We start from the raw sequence: 12,457 nt of genomic DNA on the forward strand, positions 1-12,457 counted from the left end.
ACGTCTTTGGGACGTGGGAGAAAACTGGAACAGCTGGAGGAAACCCACATGGTCCCAGGGAGGACGTGCAAACTCCACAGATAGCTCCGGAGATCAGGATCATACCCGGGTCTTTGGCGCTGTGAGACAGCACAACCACTGTGCCAAGTATTGATGAACTGAGGAACCAAGTCCAATAAGGGCCGGTCGGAACCATGTGCACCCTGTTTTAGTGTATGTTTCTGGGTGCAAACCTAGAATGACTTTTCATGTGGATTTTTGGAGAAAATCTTGATTTCTTTTGCAAACAAACCAAATGCAATTCATTGCAATTGTCCATTTATCTCTTAATGTTAAATTGAGGATCAACAAAGCCTTATAGAATAAACAAGGTAATCACTACAAACATGGCACAACAGTTGTGGAGACATGACTACACCTTTGATCAAGTTGTAAATATTGTGTATTGTCTGTCTTTTGTACTCATCTCCCTATATTCATTTATTTTGCAGTCAATGGAATGAAATGTCAAAGGGCAGTCCAACTGGCTTGCTGATACTCTCATAAATATTCAGGGGAAGCCACTAATTCTAACTATTTCCACCTCATTTTAAGGACTGTCCTATGTGCAGTGGTCTAATTAGACAGTGCAGTGGGAATTATACAAATGTGATATTTGTAGATTCACTGCTGCTTTGGAAAACCGTTCCAAATTGGCTTGTTAACAAAAATACAAAATGAGAATTTCTAGAGTCAACTGAATTATTTTAATATTCTTCAATAAAACAAAACATGACCATTTATTGCTAAAGATATTCTTTACAGATAAAATTACTGTTTTGGAAAATTAGTAATCAATTAAAAGTAATTTTACAATACCTTTGTTCAGCATTGAAACAAGTAATAAAACAGTCATAAAATCAGCTCCCCAGTGCATTAAGAAAATAAATCAAAAACATTTTTCAACTGTATTTTTATTTTAGGCCAACTCTCAAATCATAATAAATAAGAGAACTCTAGTGTATTTTATGGGCAATAAATTGTTCATTTCTCATGCAATTTAACAACAAGCAGAATTTAAATACACAAGAACACTGGTAAACAGTGTAATTTTGACACAAAAGAAAATTATTCTTGGCAATAATATGTAACAACAGATCTGGGTAACTTCAGAATCACTGAATAGATTTAGAATGTACAATCTATTTAGCCACAATTTGATTTTATAATTTATCTTTATACGGCTTCCACTGTGGTACATTTCAAAAAAGTAAACTCCAGAATTCCAGTAAGTTATCGGGACCCACATACCCAGTGTTTCAGTTGGTGGTTAAAAGCATATTGCAATGCACCACTAAATAAAATAAGGTGAAGCAAAAGGCTCTCCCAAACATATCCATCAATTTGTTTTTCACAAGAGATCACTGTAAAAGATAAAGCTTTTAGTCACTGTCACTGGTTAAGGTTGTGGGTGGCTGTTGATAAATAAACCTGCAAACTGTACCCGTTTATACAGGGTTTTGTCGATTCTTTTTGCTTTAAGTTAGAAATTCATGTTCTTCAACTTACAGGGCAACTAGAGGAATGGGTTTGGGGTGGAGTAAAGGGTAGACTTTCCATATAATTTAGCTCCCCGTTCCCAATTATACCTACAACCTAGAGCATGCAATTTTGTGCCAGTTCGGAAAAGCATTTGGCTGAGCAGATGCGACCCACTGACATCACAAAAGGGATCTCACAGCATTTCGACTATCAGTTGGAATATTCTCCGACGAGAATAAATCCGACCAGCAATTAAGGTTTCTCTAACTATGCACACCATATTGGAATTAATTATTCTTGAGGGACATTATCTGTGGTGGGTACTTTGGTGACATAAGACAAAACACCCAAATGAATGAACTACATTGTTGAGTAGAGAACATTGTTGAGAATCAAAATGATTCTCAAGGTGGAAAACTGCCTTGAAGACATTCCTTCACAAAGATTATTCTGGAGAACACACCACTCTCGAAGGGAGTAAATATTTTGAGCTTTCAGTTTGTGCGCTCGATTCAAATTCTTCATTTTGGGACTAAATCTGGTTTCAGTGAGCTGCCACTATTTAAAAGCTGACACAGGTTCTACATTGGTGGTGGTGGTACGGGGGCATGGGGCAGGGCAAATATTTCATTTGCCATCCATACCTCCAATTACATTTTTGCAAATCTGAGTGATCTCCTGTGTTAAGCCAGAAAATTCCAGCCAGCACCATTTCCTTAGGACCTCCTTGAGCATGGAAGTGATATATGTTATGGACTGGGCTGTTTAAATGCCCAGGAGGTATACTGATACCAAAAAAACTAATCTTCTTAAGTTCACAGAAAATCTTTAACCTTTGGATAAATATGTTTTGTTTTGGAATGTCTCTTCTATTCATTTATGGCCTCTGGTATCCCATTAGGATCTACAGTTTTGGCTGATATCAGCCAGGAGTCCTGCTCCACTGCAGTTTTAGTGGCACAAACCAGACCCAGATTTTCAGGTCCTAAACATGCACTTTACTCCTATGCACCATTATTTAAAAGAATTGTGGAATTACATCTCCAGGATGATATAAAAAAACAATTCCCTCAAGCACAGTCAAATTGACATGTTATCTTTTTCCTTAAATAATCTTTTGATTAGCAACGAAGGACAGTGACTTGGATCTTTATCAATAGTAATTAGTAGAATTAAAATTAAGGTCTACAGTTTCTTAAGGACTTTATGGACACTACATTCCAGTTAGCAGCAATTGTGTACAGATTTCAAAAGCAGTACAGCTTATATTATATGGGATTGTGTTTGGTGTTAGATTTTCTGGAACTAATTTAAGGAGGGTGACCGGTCTGTATTCCACATGAGCTCTATATAGGGCCATTTTGTTTGCAAACAGCGCTTGATGGGAGTGTCATCAGTTCGCACCATTGGATCCTCGAAGCCCATAACAATAGCAGTTCCCTCGACGTACATGACCTTTTGAAGAAGGAACATAAGTTACTCTAATAGCCCGACAAACTGAAGTGTTTGGTCAAACATATATGTAAGTGCTTTAAATTTACTACATTTAAAAAAATAATGCAATTGATTTATATTTTTGGGTAATAGTTAAAACGTCATAAACTCATATCTTTCCCACCTGAAACAAATATTACATTCATGAGTAGAAGGACGAACACATATACAGAAAATAGCCATTCATCATGAACCCTTTTAGTGCTAAGCACAGCTGTGTAAGGTATACTTAATCCTTTGACCTCAGGTACAAAGCTAATGAAATGAAAGAGATCACGAGGATTCCAAACTAAGAGGTGAGAGTTATTTCAGCTCCCAAGCTCAGAGGCTGATAAATGATAAAAGGTCATTGTGTCCTGTTTTCTTTTCAGCCGAATCCTAATTATTCCCAGTGGTTGGTAAAAGTTTGTTTAAGGTAATAAAGAAGTGTTCAATCAACCTGTTTTTCCTTTAGTGGAGAATGTACCGTGACCTCCTTTAGAGGTGTTTGGGACACTGAACCACCTTACTAATATTCCACTTAAATTATTGTGGTATAGGTGTTTAAATGTTACCAAAAGTAAACCTTATGATTACACAAAACTTCTTATTCTGTTCAATTAAAGACTGTATAGCCGCTCTTTCAAAAAGACCACACCAATATCGAGGACCATTTGACCTCCTGTTGTGCTCTATGATTCTTCCAGCAATAATATGGCTGTCAGAATCCTTGTCCTTGTCATTCGGTAACAGTAATGCAGTGAAACAACTTCAGAGCCTTTATGATAATGCTTTTGTTATATTTGTGATCAATATAGACGATAAAACCATATATAGCTTTACATAACTTATGTGACTACATATTCGAACCAATGGCTTCTAAAGTGAAAGCAATTATAGTTACTGAAGGCAGACACAAGGAATTGCAGATGCAGGTTTACAAAAAAAGAGTAAACCCCGCTGGAGTAATTCAGCGGGTCAGGTAGCATTTCTGGAGAACATGGATAGGCGACGTTTCAGGTTGGGACCCTTCAGACTGATTGTGATAGGTGGGGAGAGAGCTGGAAGAGGTGGGAGCAGGACAAAATCTGACAAGCGATAGGTGGATACAAGTGAGGGTGGGGGATTTGATTGGCAGATAGTTGGATAAAGGCCAAAAATTAAAAGATAAAAAGTGTGAGGTGAGAATTGTGACGGTGAGACAGAGCTTCACATGCACCTCCTCTAACCTCAACTACTGTATTCAGTGCTAGTGATGTAGCCTCCTTTACACCGACGAGACCAAGCGAAGACTAGAATCATAGTGTGGAAACAGTCCCTTTGCCCCAACTTGCTCACGCCTACCAACTTGCCCATTTACACTGGCCTGTGTTTGGCCCATATCTCTCTAAACCTATCCTATCTGTGTATCCGTCTAAATGTTTCCTAAATGTTGCGATAGTACTTGCCTCAACTTCCTCTTCCAGCAGCTCATTCCATACACCTACTAGTCTTTGTGTAAAAAAAGTTACCCCTCAGATTCCTATTAAATCTTTCCCCCCATAAACCTATGTGCTCTGGTTCTCGATTCCCCTACTCTGGGCAAAAGACTTTGTGCATTTTTTCTTTAGACTTTAGAGATACAGTGGGGAAACAGAACCTTCAGCCCAGCAAGTCCTCACCGACCAATGATCAATCCATGCATAAGCACTATCCTACATACTAGGGACAATTTACAATTTACTGAAACCAATTAACCTACAAACCTGTACGTCTTTGGAGTGTGTGAGGAAACCGGAGCACCCGGAGAAAACCCACCTGGTCACAGGGAGAACGTACAAACAGGATCGAACCCGGGTCTCTGGCGCTGTAAGGTAGCAACTCTACCGCTGCGCCACTATGACTATTAGGCCACAAGGTAACTGTTTTGCCAAATACGTGCTCAGTCTGCCAATGCTCGCTGGATCTCCGGGTTCTTAACCATTTTAACTTTCCATCCTATTTCTCTCCTGGGCCTCCTCCATTGACAGAGTGAGGCCACACACAAACTGGAAGAATAGCACTTATTATTCTGCATTGGAGCTTAAAACAGTATGAACATTAGATTCTCCAATTTTAGGTTTAGTTTAGAGATAGAGCGCAGAAACAATGCCCTTCAGCCACTGAGTCCGCGCTGACCAGCGATCCCCGTGCACTAGCATTATCCTACACACTAGGGCCAATTTACAATTCATACTGAAGCGTATTAACCTACAAACCTGAGCGTCTTTGGAGCGTGGTAGGAAATCGGAGCTCTCGGAGAAAACCCACGGTCATGGAGAAAATGTAATATGTACAGACAACGCGCATAGTCAGGATCGAACCCGGGTCTCTGGTGCTGTAAGGCAGCAACTCTACCGCTGCGCCACCGTAACTAACCAACAAACCATAACCTCCTCCCCATCTACTTTATCCCTCTCTCTTCTCTTGTGTCACACATAGATATGCACCTATTTCTCCCTCCCCCCCCGGTCTGCTTTCACCCATATTCCTTCCTCTGGGTTCATAATTTGGCCATCTTCTCCCCTCGTCTCACATTTTTCTTCTTTTCATCACTGGCCTATGTCTAATCATCTGCCGATCAAAAATCCCTTTCACTTGTATCACTTGCTTTTATAAAAAATTAAGACTATTTTAGCTCACCTTTTCACTGTGGTTGGACTGCTTCAATCCATTGTAATGGTAAACTGTAAATGATTCTGGAATAGTAGATTCCTGAAAAAAACAGTAAAATGGGAGAATTTAACATGAATTTTGCACCTGTTTTCCAAAACAGATATATCTTTTGATTTTGATCATAAAAGTTAATACAGCACAGACAGGTACCGTTAATTTCTGTATATAAAATATATCTTTCATTAAGAAATATCACTCAAAGATTAAGATTGTTGCATTGGATGTTTATTTAATCTTTATTTTAAAATGTGGGGGTTGCTGGTCAAGCCAGCATTTATTGTCCATCCTTATTGCCTTGAGAAGGCAGTAATGAGCCATTGCTCTCAAGGATCACTGCAGTGCCTCTGGTGAAGCAGCCCCAAAATGCTGTTTCTTAGGGATTTCCTGAGTTTATACTAGCAATTAAGGAACAGCTGGAAAGAGTGCAAAGACGATTTACGAGGATGTTGCCAGGACTTGAGGGAGTTGTAGGGAAAGGTAACACAGGCAAGGACTTTATTGCTTGGAGTGCAAGAGGCTGAGGGGAACAGATAGGGTGAATGCAGTCTTTTACCAAGAGCCTAACATCTCATAATGTCATAGTCATACATCATAGAAACAGGTCATTTGGCCTAATTTGCCCACACCGACCAACTTGTCTTATCTATACTAGTCACCCTGTGACCTGCCTGTGTTTGTCCCATAACCCTCTCAGCCTATCCTATCCATGCACCTGTCCAAATGTTTCTTAAACATTGTGATGGTATCTGCCTCAACTATCTTCTCTGGCAGCTTGTTCCATACTCTTGTGTAAAAAAATTACCCCTCATGTTCCTGCTATAGGAAGGATGTCATTAAGCTGGAAGGAGTGCAGAGAAGATTTATGAGGATATTGTGGGATGGGGTTATAGGGAGAGGTTGGGCAGGCTAGGACTTTATTCCTTGGAGGGCAGGAGGCTGAGGGGCGATCTTATAGAGGTAAATAAAATGAGAATAGATATGGTGACTGCACAGAGTATTTTACCCAAGGTAGGGGAATCAAAACCAAGAGGACATGTGTTTAGGGTAGAAGGTTTAATATAAATAGGAAGGGCAACCCTTTCACTCAGAGTGTGATGGGCATATGGGACGAATTGCCATAGGGGGGTAGATGAGGCAGATACTTTAACAACATTTAATAGACTCTTGGACAGATACATGGATAGGAAAGGATTAGAGGGATATGGGTCAAGGACAGGCAAATGGGACCTAGATGGGGCATCTTGGTCAGCATGGATAACTTGGGCTATTGTGCCTGTTTCCATGTTGCATGACTATAATTTATCTTCACATTAGGAATGATGTGTGATTTGGAGAGAAGTTGGCATGCCGTGGTGTTTTGAGCTGTCGCTGCCTTTGAAAGAGTTTATGGATTTGTGAGAAACTGATGGTGTTGCCTAAATGATTAATTGCAGTGCATTTTGTAAATCAAACAAACTGCAACAATACACAATCATATGACCCTGTAACCTGCACTAAGGCTGTTAGGGAAATGTCCTTGGCCCAACCATTTTCATCTACTTCACCACTGACCTTCCATCATGTGGTCAGAAGGGGTATTACACCTGTGTAATCCCATTCACAACTCCACAGAAAATAGAGGTTCATTCCATATTCAGAAAAGGAGACAAATAGCATTCAGGCCAAACATGTGCCAGGCAATATCCATCTCCAGCAAAAGGCAGTTGATATGTTTAGCCTTGATATTCAATGGAATTACTGTTACTGAACACTCCACCTTCAACATACTCAGACTATCAGTATTGGTGGTGAAAATAAAAATGGCATTGTTCTGTATTGGGATATATGAATACAGAGCTGAGTAACCTACACTAAATAACTCACCTTCTCACATATCCCATACCACCATTCATAATGATTCTGGAATAATAGATTCCTGAATACATATTTCTTTCTTTCTCATGGATAAGATATACTGTGACAAATGTCCATATTTCCAGTTTTTGTAGCCACTTCCTACCTTTAGCTAAATGTTCTCCCTCATTAATAATGACCTGTGGCAGGACTGCCAAGCTTTGAAATGCTCAGATATTTGTAGCGTGCTTTCCTTTGCCTATAGTATGCTTAATTTGCTGCCTGCATGCATATTCTCCTCTGCTACAGCTCTATTGGGTTAGCATGTTATTTTGGGATCTTCTTACCCCTTTGCCATAGCTTTATCTGGTTAGCATGTCATTTTGGGCCTGTTTGTTCCCATCATGCTCTTCTGCACTTCCTATTGAACCAGAACTGATACCATACCTTGGAGAATAATGTAGAGTGAGGGTTACGCCAGGTTCATGAGGCTATGGATTCTCATGTAACACACCTCTGCTACTGATTGGCAACAAGGCCTCATGGATGTTCAGTTGCGTGTTGCTAGATCCAGGGACACTTCTATCCCATTTAGCATGATGGCAGTGTCACACAACATAATGTGTGGTGAGTAGGAAGGAATTGCAGATGCTGGTTTAAACCGAAGATAGATACAAAAAGCTGGAGTAACTCAGCAGGTCAGGGAGCATCTCTGGAAAAAGGAAAGGGGTAATGTTTCGGGTCGAGATCCTTCTTCTGAAGAGATGCTGCCTGATCCGCTGAGTTACTCCAGCTTTTTGTGTCTATAATGAGGAAGGGAAGCATGATGTTGATCAGGATGATGTTCCGTGTCCATATTGATCAAATGGCACAAGGTTTATTGATGACCAGAGACAATGTTCAGGAGACATTTGTTGGTGGAGCAAATAAACCCTTGGACGGCAATAATGGAGGAGTCCATTATGGGCACAATGTCCATTAAATATGATTCTGTAAGTACAACTATATCATGCTGTTTCATGACTAGTATGCGGACAACTCACTCAACTTCAGCACCTAGGTTGATGGTGGGTGATTTTATCCTCTTTATATTTGTGATATAAAATGTGACAATGAGGGGAAATGTGACAATAAAATGGAAATGCAGTGCATGGTGTGGAATGTCTGGAGCAAATAAACTAGACGGAGGATGTATCGGTTGGGATTAGGCTTGAGGTTCCCAAAATGTAGTAATCCCATTAGAATCTGAATACCTAATGGAATTTCTAAAATAATAAATTATTACTTTTGAATTTCATGGCATTTATCTATTTCTTAGTTAACATGGGAAAAAAGTAGCCACTTCTCGATATAAACTAAACAGTTATACACGACATATATTTTTCAAGCTTACAATATAAAGTCCCTTTTATTGCTTTGATAATGGCTAATATTTTAATAGTAAAAAAAAATATTTTTCTTCTCTTCCCTCTCCACACCAACTGGAATCTGAGTGGAAAACCTAATCCCAGCTCTTTGCTATTTCAGGTCTGCTATTCAGGAACTGCATTTGTTGTGGCTTCACTGGCCTACAAGGTTTATCAAAGATAATTATTCACCCACTTAATGCTTCTCCCACCATTGCAGCTGGAGCCAATAAATCATCATGTTGGGATCATGATGCACCATTGCACAGCTCCACTAATTACAATTAAAATTTGAACAGATTAAAAAATAGAACTCAATGTATAAAATATCATTACTGAGATAATGATAAATACACAAATTTATATCCCAAAACATTCCCTGCAAAGCCTTCAAGTGACCATTGCGACTAATCAATGTGAGAAGTACAAGTAATTACGTCAAAGGTTACAGGGAGAAGGCAGGAAAATGGGAAAAATGGCACGAGAGGGAAAAATAGATTAGCCATGATTGAATGGCGGAGTAGACTCGATGGGCCAAATGGCCTAATTCTGTTCCTATGTCTTATAGTCTAAGTATAATCCCACGTGTGAATTAAGGTTCTTAGAGACATCAGCATTAAACAATTCTTAGGCATTTGATTTTTCGGTTGCAAGTTGTAAACCTGAGAGGTTGTCCTGTCGCTAAAAATAATAAGCAGCATCAATCATAGTACTTACAGGGACATTGAATAATCATCATATATCCCTTCTGCTTTCATCCTCCTCCTAAAATATTTTTTATCTCTGGCTCTTTATTTCTTTCTTCACAACTTGCCTGAGATTTGAAAAGTCCGTTTTCTCTCCCTTTCTGTTGCTCTCCAGTTACAAAAAGGGAGGAAAAGTAATGGGTTTAGGGTTCTACTTTAAGCACTGTTTGATCAATACTCTGAACAAAGGAGGAAAGGAAAGGGAATGTGATCTTGTGCAATTCTGTTAATAAGTGCAGGAAACAAGGCAGGTCAGTGTAAGCAACACTGCTTGAGCAGATTGCACAGAAAGTTTAATGCCGAAAAGGAGAAAGGTATTTTTGGCCTTGGCAACAGATGGAAGAATATCTGGAATGTAGCGAACTATCTCTAACCTCAAAATTAAATGGGATGTGAATTTAATAAAAACGGATGTGACAACCAAGTAATGGTAGCAAATGTAGCTATATTTATACTAATAATAACTATAATTTCCCCATGAGGCCTTAAATCAGCCATCCCTTGTTTATTATTTTAAGTTATGAACTTACAAAGGTTGAAGATTTCTTTTGTTGGCCTTTTGATATCAATTTCCGAATGTGAATTTCTACTATCATTAATCATACCACATATTGTGTTGGTTCAAAAGGCATCCTTTCTCAGACAGTATATGTACAGATTTTAAAAAAAAATCTTGGAATTAAATAATTAATTGTCATTGTTGACAATCTCAAAAAGGGAAAAGGCTTGATTCTTGCTTAATGCTTGGAACAAGCAGCATATTTATTTTTCACTCTTGTTTATTCCTACATGCCTCAGAATTTCCAATTTCCACAACACAAAGTAGAATGCTGAAAACTGCAAATTCAGAAGCTCAAAAAAAAAAACCCAGCATGGAAAATCCATGGTTCGTTCAGCCAAACTCAATGAACTTTCTTTAAAGAAGTCAGTTTCAGCTGCAACAATTCAGAATGAATAAGGGTGTTTTGGGGATGTGGAGGCAACCAGTGCCATGGTGAAGAACAACGTTAAACCACCCATTGACAAAGGAGCACAAAGGTTGCTCTAGGAAAAGATCAAAGCAAATGCATGTAAAGTCAACTTTCAAGATAAAACAATGGGCTCCATGGTTGAAATAACTTAATGCAGGGGTTCCTTTAAAGGAGCCATTTGTTAAACATAATCATGCTAAAGCTGGAGAGTTAATACCACCTCATATGTTATAGACAATAGACAATAGGTGCAGGAGTAGGCCATTCAGCCCTTCGAGCCAGCACCGCCATTCAATGCGATCATGGCTGATCACTCTCAATCAGTACCCCGTTCCTGCCTTCTCCCCATACCCCCTCACTCCGCTATCCTTAAGAGCTCTATCCAGCTCTCTCTTGAAAGCATCCAACGAACTGGCCTCCACAGCCTTCTGAGGCAGAGAATTCCACACCTTCACCACTCTCTGACTGAAAAAGTTCTTCCTCATCTCCGTTCTAAATGGCCTACCCCTTATTCTTAAACTGTGGCCCCTTGTTCTGGACTCCCCCAACATTGGGAACATGTTTCCTGCCTCTAATGTGTCCAATCCCCTAATTATCTTATACGTTTCAATAAGATCCCCCCATATCCTTCTAAATTCCAGTGTATACAAGCCTAATTGCTCCAGCCTTTCAACATACGACAGTCCCGCCATTCCGGGAATCAACCTAGTGAACCTACGCTGCACGCCCTCAATAGCAAGAATATCCTTCCTCAAATTTGGAGACCAAAACTGCACACAGTACTCCAGGTGCGGTCTCACCAGGGCCCGGTACAACTGTAGAAGGACCTCTTTGCTCCTATACTCAACTCCTCTTGTTACAAAGGCCAACATTCCATTGGCTTTCTTCACTGCCTGCTGTACCTGCATGCTTCCTTTCAGTGACTGATGCACTAGGACACCCAGATCTCGTTGAACATCCCCTCTTCCTAACTTGACACCATTCAGATAATAATCTGCCTTTCTATTCTTACTTCCAAAGTGAATAACCTCACACTTATCTACATTAAACTGCATCTGCCATGTATCCGCCCACTCACACAACCTGTCCAAGTCACCCTGCAGCCTTATTGCATCTTCCTCACAATTCACACTACCCCCCAGCTTAGTATCATCTGCAAATTTGCTAATGGTACTTTTAATCCCTTCATCTAAGTCATTAATGTATATCGTAAATAGCTGGGGTCCCAGCACCGAACCTTGCGGTACCCCACTGGTCACTGCCTGCCATTCCGAAAGGGACCCATTTATCCCCACTCTTTGCTTTCTGTCTGTCAACCAATTTTCTATCCATGTCAGTACCCTACCCCCAATACCATGTGCTCTAATTTTGCCCACTAATCTCCTATGTGGGACCTTGTTGAAGGCTTTCTGAAAGTCGAGGTACACCACATCCACTGACTCTCCCCTGTCAATTTTCCTAGTTACATCCTCAAAAAATTCCAGAAGATTTGTCAAGCATGATTTCCCCTTCGTAAATCCATGCTGACTCGGAATGATCCTGTTACTGCTATCCAAATGCTCAAGAGTGGCCATCTTTAGCTCCCACTGGCATGGGTGGCACAGTGGTGCAGAGGCAGAGTTGCTGGCTTATAGCATCAGAGACCCGGGTTCAATCATGACTATGGATGCTGTCTATATGGAGTTTGTACATTCTCCCTGTGACTGCATGGGTTTTCTCCGGGTGCTTCCCACATTCCAAAGACAGGCAGGTTAATTGGCTTCTGTAAATTGTCCCTGGTGTTCAGGATGTGAAACTGGGTTAACATAGAACT

General features: G+C 40.1%; 1 protein-coding gene across 4 annotated transcripts in view; it reads right to left on the reverse strand.

The window, feature by feature from the left end:
- Positions 1-869: 869 nt before the first annotated feature.
- Positions 870-12,457, reverse strand: part of mindy3 (MINDY lysine 48 deubiquitinase 3) — a 90,605-nt gene continuing 79,017 nt past the window's right edge. For all 4 annotated transcript variants that reach the window (XM_078417188.1, XM_078417179.1, XM_078417168.1 and 1 more), the window contains 2 exons: positions 5,656-5,727; positions 870-2,976 (listed from right to left, as the gene is read on the reverse strand). In XM_078417188.1, coding sequence (XP_078273314.1) covers positions 2,827-2,976; positions 5,656-5,727 — 222 coding nt within the window. In that variant the 3' untranslated portion in view covers positions 870-2,826. The remainder of the gene's footprint in view (positions 2,977-5,655; positions 5,728-12,457) is intronic.

Source organism: Rhinoraja longicauda, chromosome 2, assembly GCF_053455715.1.
Source record: "Rhinoraja longicauda isolate Sanriku21f chromosome 2, sRhiLon1.1, whole genome shotgun sequence".
In the NCBI taxonomy this organism is placed as follows: domain Eukaryota; kingdom Metazoa; phylum Chordata; class Chondrichthyes; order Rajiformes; family Arhynchobatidae; genus Rhinoraja; species Rhinoraja longicauda.